Consider the following 15,542-nt stretch of genomic DNA (forward strand, 5'->3'; position numbering starts at 1 on the left):
GCCATACGATGAAATACATTCAGTAATAAAAAGGAAAAATTACTGATATGTGCACTATGACATGAATAAACTTCAAAAACATTATGCTAAGAATCCAGGTCAAAAGACCACATATTGTATGATTATATTTATTTGAAATATCCAGAAGAAGCAAATCTGTAGAGACAGAGAGAATAGTGACTAGCTGGGCTGGAGAGGTGGTGAGGGGGGTGATGGTGGGGATGACATTTTGGGGGGTGAAGGAAAAAGTGCTAAAATTGTTTTATGATCATTGTACAACTTGGTAAATTTACTAAAAGATCATTGAATTGTACACTTGAAATGGGTGAATTATATGTGGAATATACCTTACTATAGTTACTGATTATGTATAATACACATACATAGATACATATATGTGTATATATATGCATATATGTAGTCTCCATACACATATAAAAAGCTAGTTTGTATTTTGAACCAGAAGAGTGAATAGAAAGGAGAATTTTATATGATATCCAAAGCCTGTCTTGTATTCTCCATTTCATTGCTATTTTTTATTAATTGTATGGAGAAGCCATCTAAAATACTAGGTATGTCTGATGCCTTTGTTTTTTCTGGTGCCCCTACCTACTTCAAGGTGATTAAAAATTTAATTTTCTTTTCAGATGTATGGTTCTGTGTTTAGTTGATGCTAACAGTAGGACTCATCTAAATCATAAATACTGATAAGTGAATTATAAGATACTTGGATTAAGTAAGGATAAAATGAAACCAATACATGGTTGCCAAATCAACTCAATGTGTGTTCTATGTATGGGTTCCTTTCTAATTGTAAAAAAATATTATTTATTCCTAAATCATGAAATAGATGGTGAAATAACAGATATATTATGAGTATTTTATAACAGATAATATCCAATTTTAATTGAAAAAATTAAGTTGCCTAAAAATTAAATAATTTAAACACTATGATTGGCATGGACTTAATACTACACATAATGTTACATTTGATGAGAGAAAGTTTTAGTTGACACGTGAGAAGCTGGCATTTCAAAAAGAGAAGGAAATGTATTTTAAAGTTTTATTTTGGAAAAACATAAGGACGGACTTAAAGACAGAATTAAGTTAAAAACATTAATTCATGACCTTTAAGAAAAAATGCGGTTGGGCAGTTGCATAGACTAGCAGTCCCCATTGCCAGTCTTCGTATCACAATCCATAAGAACTATTGGGAAGTCTGAGACAGAAACAGAACAAACAAAAAATAATGACTCTCGAAAGCAGATACCTGAAACATGTCAAGTATTGCTTTGGATAGAGAATAAAAGGTATAGTGGAAAATTCTTTTTACTGGGCTGTGGAAGTTTCAGAAAAGTCTAAAATCTCTATTTGTTGTTGTTATTGTTTTAAGAAGAACCAAAATTAACTGATCTTTTAATACAGGAATATTCTCAGTTCAAAGTAGGACAGAAGAGTTCTAACAAATATTTAAAATACTCTGCTATAGGCCAGCTACCCCATTCTTATAGTCAATGTTTTGTGTTTGGAACACACACACACGCACGCACGCACGCACGCACGCGGCTGAGGGAACCCAGTGAGAGGGATCAGTGATGTATTAATCCAGAGTAGTTAATAGCCCTGCAGTCAAGGGAGCAAGGGCAGAGTGGTCACGGAAGGAAGTCAGGGATTAGTGCCTCAGTGCTAAATGTCAGCTCCAAAGGGAGAGGCGAAGGCGGAAATAAACGCGTCCCTAGATGGCAAACTGCAAGGATCAGGCACAGAAAGGGGAGATCCATACAGAAAGGACAATAACAAATGTTTTGTCGCAAAAACTGCGTTCATGGCATGAGCACAGTCTACTGGGTTAAGGCACTGTGCAGCACCAGGCGATTAGAATTCTGTTCACTGTAACTGTGTGCACAGGAGCTCCCTACCTGGTCATTTAGGCTCAAAGACTGTTCTTGGCTAGTATACATTATTTTCTTTTCTCTGGACTGATTATTAGTCTGACTTGACTGTGTGGTAGATTAGTATCTTGCATTGTTTGTACACAGCTTGCTTATCTAGAGGGTAGCTGATATTTTTATGTAAATACCTAAAGGACTGCTAAACATATGGTTCTTAACACCATGCTATCTATTTCTATTTCAGCCTGGACAGTTTAAGACGGTGCAGCCTTGCTACATGTTGTAAGAAATGGCTGTAGGAAACAACACTCAACGAAGTTATTCCATCATCCCGTGTTTTATATTTGTTGAGGTAGGTGTATTTATTTGCCTTTACAGACAAATTGGAATAATTGTAGCAGTTTTTATGCTGAGAACTTGGATTATTTTGTAAAATTATTTAATCTTATGATAATGAAATTTTGATAGCACACATATTGGTAAAGAATTAATGAGATATGCCAAGTGTTTCTTGAATAGGAAGCCATAGAACAAGGTTCATGTATGAGGTACAAAATAATTGTGTTTTATTAGATTTCTTTTATTTTCAGTGGTGACTTGAATATATTATTAATTATGAATGCAGCATTTTGATTAAATTATTTTTTAAAAAATCAATATCATGTTTTAGGAATTCAATAAATGAGGTTTACAGATGATGTTAGTTGATGGCCTTTTGCCTTGGAGCCCATATAGAGAAAAAGAAATCTTAGAGTTGACTCTCTCCACTGGGCAGTTTTCTTTAGTGGGATATTGAGAACTTGTATAGTGTGCAGCTTCTTTTGTTCATGAATGATTTTGTTGAGTTGCTCCAACTTTGTACCAGCAAACAATTTCTCCAGCATCTTTTGGGTTAAACTTCCTGCACCCTTTCCCCACTGTACCTCCCTTTCTATAATGTTCGCTATGGAAGAGATAAAGACTTGGAAATTTTAGGAAATTTGGAATAATATGATAAAAAAAAAAGCTACTCCAGGTTATCTCAAAATAAGATGTTTATTTGCCAGAGACGATATTATACCTGCCTTCTCCAAGAGATAGAGCATCTACTCCAAGAGATAGAGCATCTAACAGATTGGTTTTTATCCTGAAAATTGTGTTTAAAATATGACGATATAAAGAGCTAAAAAGTAAATGTCCTAAGTTTCCTTTCTGGGTAACTACCCCTATAGTCTCTCCATCCCAAGGATCAGCTGTAGCTTGTTCTTATGTTATGGGGCAGGGGATCTTTTTGGCTGAGTATGGGAGGACGATGCACATTGATCCATTTTATTACCTGTGTGAAAACAGACACTAGAATTAAACCACTACTGATATTAGCAAAGATGTACTTTCAGTACATATGTTATTTAAACACAGCCTATGAATCAATGAAACAAGTTTGTTTTTTGTTTTGTTTTGTTTTTATCTTCTAGCTCTTGAAATAACTTTAGCTGTTTACATAGTCAGTTGGATAATTTTGAGCATTCCGATTTTGGGGCCAAATATATATGTTTGGCCGATCCTTGAGTTTCACCTTATAGATATCCCTTGGTAGTTTATATGAACAAATATTACTAGATGATTTATTTTCTGGTGATATTTGTGAACCTGTTTGTATTGCAGAACCAGGTGGAAATATAGGAGATTAGGTTGGGACAGAGGTGTTGATATAAGTTAAGATACTCAGACTCAAGCTATATCTCTGAAAGGGTAAACAAAGAACTCATCTCTCAACATAAACACATATTCTTAATACTCTTATCTTGCTGTACAAGGCCAAGAATAACTCCTTTCAGACAATAACTATACATTATATATATTGTGGGTTCTAGTTACTATTGTTCATATTGAAATTGTAATGTAGAAAAAGGAGTCCTTTCTCCCACTGCTCATGGGGGAAATGGTAGAAGGCTGTAACACTATATTTTTCAATGTTAAAACCCTTTCTCTTTTGTCATAAGAAAAATAAAATTTTAAAATAAACTAGGGGAAATTTAGAATAAGTCACCTGTCATCATCCTTACCCTCATGGTAGCAATTTTATTTTAAATTTTCTTAAAAATAGAACAGGAAACAAACCTTAAAGTAAGAGATTTAATTTATTGCTGGAAGCTCTATCTCTAAAGATTTTCAGCCCTCTAATGTGTGAGCGATGAGCTTGATGGGTAGAGCTAACAACAAAAGACATAAATTAGTCTTTGTATGCCTTAACCTGACACAAACATAAATATAAGAAAAATCTTGGAGAGGAAAGATAGCTTATTCTTTTTCTTGCTGTATTGTCATTTTACTTTGCATAGAGGTTTAAGACATATCACTGACTTATCTGAAACAATCAGGAGAAAGAAAGAGGAAGTGAAGTAGAATAAAGTAGAAACTGAGAAGGGAAGAGGTGACTCTCAAAGTGGCTTTCATGATTCTCATGCATTTCATTCATCAAATGCTTATTGTTATACGTACCCCATGTTCATTGCTGCACTGTTTACAATAGCCAAGATATAGAAACAACCTAAGTGTCCGACAATAGATGAATGGATAATGCAATTGTGGTGTATATATACGGTGGAATATTATTCAGCCATCAAAAAGAAGTGAAATACTGCCATTTGTGACATGTATGGATCTCAAGGGCATTACACTAAGTGAAACAAGTCAGTCAAAGAAAGAAAAATACTGTATGATTGTGAAATATGAATATGTGGAATACATATGTGGAATCTGAAAAGGAAAAATAAACAAGCTCATAGATACAGAGAACAGATTTGTGGTTGCCAGAGGTGGGGGTACAGTGAAGAGGACAGAAGTGGGTAAAGGGAGTCAAAAGGTTAAAAATTGTTAAAGTCTCTTCTGAGATTGTGCAACAAAACTTTGAGTAAGATCCAATGGGAACAAAACAAAAGAAAATATTATTTACCTGCATTATAACAGGAATATCAGAAAACTTGATCAAAAATAACTTGGTTAAAATGTCAATATGATCAATAAATATCTCTTCACATTGCTTTTTAATTACGAAAAGATTCAAACAGAGAAAATAATATAACAGACATCATTGCACCTACCATCAAGACCAAATCTTAAAATTATGCCATATGTGCTTCAAATATTTTTTCAAGGAATATAAAATATTACAGCTATGGCTGAAATCCTGTTATCCTAGACCCAGAAGTAACTACAGTTGACCCTTGAACAATGTTGATTTGAACTGCACGATTCCACTTATATGGAGATGTTTTTCAATAGTAAACACTACAGTGCTACACAGTCCATGGTTGGTTGAATCCGTGGATGTGGAGGAACCATGGATCTGGAGTTCTGACTATAAGTTACATGTGGATTAACCCCCACATCGTTCAAGGGTCAGTTGTGTGTATGTGAAGTTAGAGACTTCATTCCCTTGCATGATTCTTACACGTATTTTCATATTTTCCCTACATGTCCATATATTCATAAATTATATTTTAGGGAGACTTTACATAAATGATACCATAATGAACTTTCTTTTTGCAACTTACCTTTTCATTCAACATTATGTTTCTGAGATTTGTCCAGACTGGCAATTCATTCTTTTTAATTGTTGCATTTTATCCCATTGTGTGACTATACCTACTGAGGGATGGTTTGGTTGATTCTTTGTTGTTTATTTTTTTTAAGTTTTATACTCTTACAGCTTTTTTATTTTTTCTTTTTTTGCAGGAAATATTCTTATTTCTGTCTCTATGCACATGTGTGCAAGGGCTTTCCTTGGATTGCCTAGTGGTGGAATTGTGGGGAGATGATTACATTTTCCAGTTGTGTGTTGCTTCATTGTAGAAACAATATTAATATTTTAAATCAGTTTTCTTGAAAAAACTTTGTTAAACTTGATTATTGGTTTTACTAGTATCTGTATATTTCTTAGATTTTTTTTCAGTTATATAATCTGCAAGTAGTAGCAGATCTGTTTTTTCTTTTCTGATTGTTACAATTAATTTGTTTTTCTTATTGGTTTGGCTAAGGCCCCCAGTGTAATATTGGATAAAGGCAGTGGTAGAGGACCTCCTTACCTTGTTGCTGATTTTAAAGGAAATACTTCAAGTGTTTCAATATTAAATTATAAATAAGCATGGACTTATTTTTTCTGTTCTGCCTTCTAAATTAGATTCCTTGTTTGAATCCCCCTTTATGTTACAAATTATAGATTTTATTTCTATTCTTTTAAAGATTAGTCCTACATTTTAAATATATAAACAACAAAAATTGAGGTTAATCAATAGCTCTATGCTTCTTTTAATGATATTTTTAGGTCACTTCAGGACCTTGAGTGTCATTCATGATTTTTATATCTTCCTTAAATTTTTCATTAATTTTTCAGTCAGGGCTTCAGTGACTTTACCCGCATATTCATCAGTTTGGAGGTTTTTTTCTTACCATTCCTCCGTTTATTCTTCTCCTTCAGGATTTAATTTCCTCATGAAATTTATCCCTTAGTAGTTGTTTCAGCAAGGATCTAGTGAATTGTAAAACTTGTTAATATTTATCTGAAGTCATCTTTACATTACAATTAATCTGGAATGGTGATCTCTCTTGGCATTGAATTCTAGATTGACTAGTTTATTTTCTACTCTCAGAACTTTCATAATGTTAATCCATTTCACTCTCCTTCCATCCCATGTCTTTATTGTTGCTATAAAAACTCTTTTCTCTTATTTACTGTTCTTAATAGGTAATCCACTTTTTCTCTCCAGTTGCTTTTACATTTTTCTTTGGTGTCCTGAAATTCAGTATAACATGTCTAAGTGTGTATTTATACTGACTAGGACTTGTTTTACATCTTGAATATGAAGCCATGTTTATACCAATTCTATAAAACTCTCAGACATCACATCTTCAAATAGTCTCTTCCTCCATTCTCTGTTCTCTTTTTCTATTTGATGTATGTTGGATCTTCTCATTCTTTCTATAGTCCATGTCTCTTAACCCATCTTTTTTTAATATCTAGAAGTTCTATGTGCATTTTAAAAAATCTGTTTTTATAGTATTTCTATGCTTATGGTTTTTATTTTTTATTCTTTCAGATTATTCTCTTTTCTGAAATTACTCATATTGTAATCCTCCTGTATGTTGTGTCTGTTGTCTCTAGCTCATGGTGGATTGTTTATTTATATTTTTAATTATTCTTAGCTCATTTTTGGCAGAGCTTGCTTCCTCTGTAGAATCCTTCTGGGCCTTAGGTTTTAAGAGTATCTCTTTGGAAAGTTTTTACATGCATGTTTCTCTTGGGTTTACGCTACTATATTCGTAAGTCAAATTTGCACAATCCCAAAGTATAATTAATCAAAGTTCATCTTCCTTGTAGTCTTCCTGTGCCAGCAGGTGGATTTACATAGAACACTTCTTCTCTGAAGTGAAAAGCAAGCTTTCAGGAATTCTGGGTTTTACATAGGAGTCTCAGTTCCAACTCAAGTTCTCAGGATGTCCTATCCTCACGGACATTAAAACCCAAACCTTGTTACTAAGATTGACATGTACCCCTTTCTCTAGTCCCACTTAGGTTCACCTATCATCAGTTTACTCAGTTACCACTCTTATTTTAGGTATGTTTTTTGATTGAGCTCACCTGTGAATTAAAATAAAGAAAAACGCTAACCATTGCTTGTAGATGTTTGCATTAGAATGTTTTCATGCCATCTTTGTTCCATGAATGCATTCATTCATTTTAACACTCACATTTTTAGAACTTATTTTTCTCTCCCAAGTCATTAAGTGTTTTGCTCTTTTTGCATACTTTACATACTAACTAGGTTTCTGTGACTTGGATCTCACCAAGTTTTTTAAAGGTCCATGGTTGTTGGGCCATGTTTAACATGTGTGGGAGATGGAGGGTGGGGATGAGAGACACAAAGTGCCCACAGTTGGAGCACTGATGTGTATTTTCTTGGTGATTTCAACTATATGAGCACAAAATTTTGACTGGGGGCCGGGGGCGGGTGTGTTTTATTTGTGGCAATTGGTGAGGAGAACAGATGCCAACCAGTCTCTAAAATTCAAATGTGCTGACAAAGCAGAAGCCTGCTGACAAAGCAGGAGCCTGCCTTCTGGGTGAATTTTTCACTTAGAAGGCTGAAACAGTGCTAGAGAGGCTATCTGACAAAGCAGCATGCAGCAGGAAAGCTCTCATGATGGTAACAAGTCAGGAGAGCATTGCTCTAGGTAGTCCTTGAATGTCACAAACCAAGATAAGGGTTACGATGTCATTGTAGAGAGAGCAAAGTTTGTAGATTAAGAGAGTACATATAGAAGGTAATGGGCTGAAAGGAGGGGATTAACAGTGGGAGGACAGCAGAACAGATTGAGAAGTATGATATGCAATGGGTAATGCAGGTGCTTCCAGAAACCAAGCCCTCGAATGTTAGATATTCAGAAAAACGTCTCGTATACATCTCCCAGTGTCAGCTAATCCTTAAAATGTACCTTTCCGTGCCGGCTCAAGCCTCTTAAATGGAAGGCCCTTGACAAGAGAATAATGACTTTAAGGGCCAGAATATAAACTTTTCTATCACTAATGAGAGGGAACTTCAGAATCACTAAAATTCCGATATGGCCCACAACCATATTTCTGGCCAGCTTTCATCTCTTCACTGATCTGGTTCCACTGGAGCAAGTAAAAAAGAGCAAATGCTGAACTAGACAAAAGCTAGAAAAGTCAGAGGGTGTAGGTAAAGTGGTAGAAAGTTACCAACCTATAAATGAACATGAGGACATCAACTTCCTCATCCTTATTTTTACTCCCTGAAATCAATATTAGTTTCCGGTGAGGATACATGCACAACAACGTATCTTCAAATAAGTGATCAAAATAATCAGACATTCTTTGTGGTTTTCATCCTTAGTCCACTTTTCTCTTTCTCTCCCTCTGCCTTCCCTACCTCTGTCTCTCCCTTTTACTATATTTCTGATCCCCTTCCCTCTCTCCATGCTTTCCTTCTCTCTCTCTCCTTTTCTGTCATTTCAGCAATACCTCTCATGCTTGAAGATCTACAGACGGAGAATTTCCCTGAGGGAAAACACACTCAAACTGGTCATTGAAGTATAATTTTTTTTCCCTACAAATAAGAATACAAGCTGTTTGAGATCTCACATGTCCCCAAAATCAATACCGGTGTACTTTTGCAAAATACTTAAGGCTGAGATATCCCTTTTGACAAATCTTCCCCAGATATCAGTGGATTCCTCTCAAGACAATTTCACTGCACTCTCTGTAAAATCATGAAAAACTCAGTCAAGTCTCTTTCAAATATATTTGTGCTAACAGCAAAACTCTAAATGGAGCTTAGCTTCCTTGGCAGACAGTATTAAGTACCAGGAGTTGTACATAATGAATGCAACTGTTGCTTCATATGTATAGATGTGACAGTTTTATCATTTTGACAGTTGCTTGTACTTGCAATTGTCGTTGCCTTTTTTGACAACTCATTTTTCTCAGCTGTAACCTACAAGGTGATTGTTATAAATCCCAGCCTGAAGGTAAATAATCTCATGATGTTCTGCAAGAACTCGGTGATTCTGAGTGTCTTTCTCCAGGGCCAGAAGTTAAGGAATTCCACCTCATCATCTTTGGACAATGAATGGCATTTCAGTATCTTTGTTTCAAGCGCCTCAAATTTTAAAAGAAGAGTTGCTTGGCCTTGCTTTCTGCTCTTTACTTGCAGCTGCTAAGATTTAGCAGCTCTGATTGCCTTGTTTCTGAGACTTAGATTGCATTTATATTTAAGTCACATTGAGATCTTTTTCTCCTTTTAAAAGAAAAAGAAAAAAACTCTGCTGGTTCTTGCAAGGAGAAAGTATCAAAATCTTATCCTCATACATAGTAGAGTAGAATGAGAAAATAACTTGATGTCAGAAGCACTGGGTTTGAGTCCTGGCTCTGCCATTTACTGCTGCTAGAAACTTGCGCACCTTCTTTGAACCTCAGTTGCTTCATCTGTGAAGTGGAAATAGAAACAGCTTCTTCCTGAGCACTTTTGAGAAATGAGGTAATGCGCCTGAAAGTGCTTGTCAAGTAATAAGTGGTTAATAAATGTTAGCATAAAAATAATTTAAAATAACAGATTCTACCCAATATAAAACAAAATCAACGAAGATGAAAAATAAAACTAACCAAACACATACTCACACACACATATACATGGACACCAAACCCCTGACAATTAGAGAGGAACTCTGGCAGATTAATCCTCAGATATGCAACATTCCTGGCCTTAGGGGGATAATGTTTTTAGAATATATTGAGATGTTATCGGGTAAGGTTTCAACCAAAGTAATGAAAAATCTGTGGTCTTTTAAAACTTGCAATGACAAATGCACGTTATAAAGTACTTTCCCATGCATTTCCTTATTTAATCATTATTTTGAGTACTGTTTGCAGTACTGGGGCAAAAGGACGATGCCAATATTTAGGTATCTATTTTTCATATTATCAAAATACCAATGTTGAGAACCATCCACACCCAAGTGCTGTTTCCCAGGTTCTACCCAAGAATGCTTTCCTTAACTCAGCCACCTACTTTGTGTCGTTTTCCATACCACCTTATTCCCATGCTGTATACAATGTGGTAGCATGCTTCCTATCAGTTTCCCTAATAATTGACATAGCACCTTAAACCAAGCATTCTTCATAATGTTGCATGAATGCACCAATACTCTGATCCTCATAGAATTTTACATTCTACCTTATGGGTCACGAGCCCAGACAATCATGCCAAAATAATGACAGACTCTGGACTGAACAGTTATATTCTCCAAGAGCTATAGAAACATCTTGTCCCTACTGCAGTATATTATTTTGCACAGGCTGCAGGTGAATTCATTCTTTGCTTTGTGATGCATTTTTCTTATAAAATTCATCCTTTAAATCTAATATGAAGCAGTCTAAATTGTCACTGATATGTGTGGCTGGCCAAACTCTTTGTATTTCTCTTGATGTAATCTTGGAATTAGGATTCAAGCCTAATTTTTAAACCAATGCAATGTTATGATCATTTATTCTAAAACAACAACAAAAAAAAACCCTCGAATTCAAATCTATCTCACAGCATATAAAAATTATAATTTATAGGAATGTTGAAATAGCAATCTGTAGGGAGAAGCAGCTTGGCACTGTGTCCTAAAATCTTCAAGACTTTATACTCCCCTTTTGACCCCAAAAGCACACTTTTTAAATTGAAGCATAGTTGATTTACAATGTTCTGTTAATTTCTGCTGTACAGCAAAGTGATTCAGTTATACATATATATACATTCCTTTTGATGTTCTTTTCCATTATGGTTTATCATGGGATATTGAATATCGCTCCCTGTACTATACAGTAGGACCTTGTTGCTTATCCATCGTATATATACTAGCTCGCATCTGCTAATCCCAAAATCTCAATCCTTCCCTCCCCCTTGGCAACCACAAGCCTGTTCTCTACTGTCTATTGCTCACACCTGCTCATGGTGGATTCCAGAAGCTCTCCAGTCTTCCTTGGTTAAGCCTGGGATTGATACCAATGCTCATGAAGCAGTCTCTGGGCTCTTGTTACCCAAAGAATTAGAGAATTTTGTTCATCAGCTCTAGCCATGCATATCCATTTTCTCAAGCAAAGAAGCCACATAAAGGTGCCTCATCCCGGCCTTCCCTGGTGGCGCAGTGGTTGAGAGTCTGCCTGCTAATGCAGCGGACACGGGTTTGAACCCTGGTCTGGGAGGATCCCACATGCCGCGGAGCAACTAGGCCCGTGAGCCACAACTACTGAGCCTGCGCATCTGGAGCCTGTGCTCTGCAACAAGAGAGGCCGTGATAGTGAGAGGCCCGCGCACCGCGACGAAGAGTGGCCCCCGCTTGCCACAACTAGAGAAAGCCCTCGCACAGAAACGAAGACCCAACACAGCAAAAATAATAAATTAATTAATTAATAATCTCCTACCCCCAACATCTAAAAAAAAAAAAAGGTGCCTCATCCCTACCACTGCTGGCTTTGCTCCCATGGGGGATGCTAATATCTCAGCCACTGGTACTTGTCTACACAGAGGATAGGAGAAAACCCTGCTCCCAACTTGACGTTTCACTTGGTCACCTGAACATCAGGGGGCGCTGCTGTGTCTCTACAGCCTTCTGTTCACAGGACTCGGACCTGACTGAATCCACGTACTCGTGGAAGAACCAAAACCTAAGGCAGACACACTTGTCTCCTCTATTCGTGTTTTTCCTTCCCCTTTTTCCATGCAGATTAGTTCATGGAAAATGTTGTTTTGTGGACCATCAGCTGCATTGACTTCTCAGACATGCCAGGTGTGTTCGGGTCATGGCAGTAGATATTGTAGCCTCCAAGCCAGATAACCTCTCCATTCAAATTCTGCAGCACAGCTGTAAAACGTGATGCCATTTTGGAAATATGCATATGTGGCTATATAACTGCCTAGAAAGAAAAGGTATGTGCAAAAATCAGTGTTCGTCTCTGGGTGTTGGGATTAGAAGTACATTTTTTGCATAGAACTTGATTACTTTTTCTATCAGAGAAAAAATAACTCCCTTTTAAGATTACACTAAGTTATTGATGTGTATAGTATGAAATATGAAAATACCTTTGTACAAAGATAGAAACAGCCTACTTCTTCTGTAACTTAAACTCATTCACAAAAAATCTGCAGTCTCATATCATTTCTCAGTGTAGAATTAATTGAAACAATAGTGAGGGTTGCTCTTTCTAACACTGGCTTATTTTTTTTACAGCACATACTACATGTTTGTCACCAACAGAAACCTTGGGGGCATTACTATAAATATTTATAGTCATGCTTCAATTGTCAGTCTTGTTTAGAAAAACATATTTAGGAAAATATATTTGCTCTGGATTTTTCTCTGGTTATAGGGTGGTATATTAGATTGTTCATTATATAAAATAATGATTGTTCTTATTTTCAGTTTTAGAACTACTGTCTTTTCTACACATATTTGTGGAACTGTCTTTTTCTACTCAACTGGCAGCTCTGGCCAGAGTGCCGACCAGTGGCTGTATCTCCTTGTTGCCTGTTATGTCAGTGGAGTAAAGAATCCTTGTCCCACCCCTACCCCCAGACATTTACCAGCACCAAAAATATCTCTCCTCACAGTTAAGAATAAAGGCTCTTAGTGCTAAATGGGGGTCTAGATCACTTTACAAATCTCTCTTGTTTCAGATCAGATAATTGAGATTCAGAGAGGTTTAGTGACTTGTCTAAGGTCACACAGCTGGTTATTAACTGAGTTAGCAACCAAACCTGTAACTCTTGACCCTGTCATAATCAATAGCAAATTAAATTATTCATAGCCAAATAATTTCAAAAGCAGAAATATAAAAATCATCTCCTAGTATTTATAGCAAGAACAATTATGTATAATGTATTATATCTGAATCTACTTCAATGTGATGTGAGGAGGAGCCTTCAAAAGTGTTAGATCCCAAGGCCTACAAAGATTCCTATAACAGCTCTGACTCACCTTCCAAAGGGGCCGGGGAAGCATCCCAGAGAAAGTTCATTTAGAGCGATACCTGAAGACTAGTGAGTGTTCACTCAACTGAAGGAAAAGGAGGAGGGGGGAGTCTTCTAGGAGGAAGAGACAGCTTGGCATGAGCCAAGAACTAAGGATCTACAGAGAATTGAAAAGCTGGAAGAGTTTTAATAAGGCTGGAGCTTAAAGGATAAGACAGGGATTAGTGACAGAGGAGACTGGCAAGGCAGACAGAGGCCAGGTCATGAAGTACCTTGCAGGCCATATTAAGCAATGTATTTATCCGAAAGGCTTTGGGAAACCAGGATACTTCTGGATATTTTAAGTTTATACCTTATCTGATAACAGGAAATGTCAGAGAGAAGTGATGATGAGAACCTGGAACCAAGGAGAAGAAACATGAGCTCAGATCTGCACTATTTACAATAGATACCATCTCTCTCCAGACTGTAGAACATCATTCTTAGAGAGACGAACAAGTGTCATGGCCCTAGGGCCCTCATTGCCCTCTCTCCATAATATGTATCAGACAGATGAGAAGAATGTGAAAGGAACAATACTTCATCAAAAAAATTCTGAGCATAGCCAATTGCTTTTAGAAGTACCATGTCACCTTTTATCATAACCCAGGAAACTTTGAAAAAGATGGTTTCAACAATTGGTCTGGCTTTGATGCTTCCCAAAGCTGCACTGGTTTATATGCAAGCTCCCTGTAACAAAGACTTGAAGATATTTTTTTCCTAAGAATCCTGACCAACACATGTAGGTACAATGACTTCATTTTCTGTTTCAATGTCAACTCTTCTTATTTTCCCCCTATATTCACTCCTACTCATCACACCATCTTGTTGGAAAAGCATGGTCACTCCAAAGGGTATCTGGTAATTTTGCCCCTGACCCATGATCAGTTGGCTGCATCTATATTTAAAGTGATTTTCCAGAATTAGACTTCCGAAGTGCTAACCATCCACATACTCTCATTATATTCCCCTTACAAGCAACAGCTTATATTTGAAAAAATGGGACATAGGGAAGTAAGATCCATCTGTGGCCAATTTAGAGATTTTTCTCTCTCAGACACTGGTTAACACACATGGGATGAATTTATGGTCTTTGTCGACACTAGCACAGTATTTTCACACAGTGGCCCAGGGACCACTTGCTTTGGAACAATTGGGTGCTTGTTAAAATTCAGGTTCCTGAACCCAACTACTGATCTTAATCAGAATAGGGGCAGGGGGCTAGCGATATGTATTTTTCTATGTCTTTCAGGTCCTTATGTCCAGTAAAGTTGAAAACTAAGTCGATCAATAAAGCAATTCATTGTGGACAGACACAGTGCAGCAAATGTGGGCAGCACCCTGCCCATTTTTCCTTGACCCAGGGCACTTGCAAACAGTCCTGAACAGACATACAGGTTTCTCTGTCCTCTGTCTAGAGGCCATTCTCTAGCTGTAGAAACATGCTAGGCCTAACAAGTTAAGGAGGCCATGATTGCTGGGGGGTTACCTTCAGTTCCCCTTGACCAGTGAAGAAGGCCATGATGGTGGATAAACTGTCTACCTTCCTCACTCCTCAGCAGGACTATTCTGAAGGGAGTTTCATATAGTCTCTGAGAGGTTCCCAGCGAGGTAGAATGCCAGTTACCCCTAGTGGTAACCTATTCACTAATGCACCTTCATTGGCTTTCCTCCCTTCCTTGTCTCCCTTCCCCCTCCTTCAGGTGCTTCCTGGGTCACTTCACAAATAAACTACTTGCACCCACATCACTGTCTCAAGGTCCACTTTGGTGGGGGGAAGCGGATCCCAAACTAAGGCAGAGAATATACTGTATGGGGAGTAGAACAACTTTATTCCAGCGAAATTAGGGGATAAGATTTGAAGAATGGAGGGTGAAAAAAATTTTTTAAGAGATTTGATAAAGGAAATTTAATTAAGTCCACCTAATTAAAATTGAGTCATTCAGGCAATTTTATTTTTCACACGGTTTGCTATTATTTTTGTGTGGGTGTGCATCCCCTTATGAAGTTTCATGTGCTCACCATCCTTCTGAAAGTATCCTAATCACTTGATATTAAATCCTGCAGCTTTTTCTTGAAAATCTTCAGATTTTTCTGG

General features: G+C 36.9%; 1 protein-coding gene across 1 annotated transcript in view; it reads left to right on the top strand.

Moving 5' to 3' along the window:
- The first annotated feature begins 830 nt into the window (after positions 1–830).
- PLPPR1 (phospholipid phosphatase related 1) overlaps positions 831–15,542 on the top strand; it is a 116,167-nt gene continuing 101,455 nt past the window's right edge. The window contains exon 1 of the mRNA XM_089913468.1: positions 831–2,244. Within this exon, the coding sequence (XP_089769594.1) occupies positions 2,182–2,244 (63 nt within the window). The 5' untranslated portion in view covers positions 831–2,181. The remainder of the gene's footprint in view (positions 2,245–15,542) is intronic.

This window comes from Delphinapterus leucas, chromosome 6 (assembly GCF_059928025.1).
Source record: "Delphinapterus leucas isolate spDelLeu-1000000601 "Yukka" chromosome 6, BTC_Dleu_Yukka2, whole genome shotgun sequence".
Classification (NCBI taxonomy): Eukaryota; Metazoa; Chordata; class Mammalia; order Artiodactyla; family Monodontidae; genus Delphinapterus; species Delphinapterus leucas.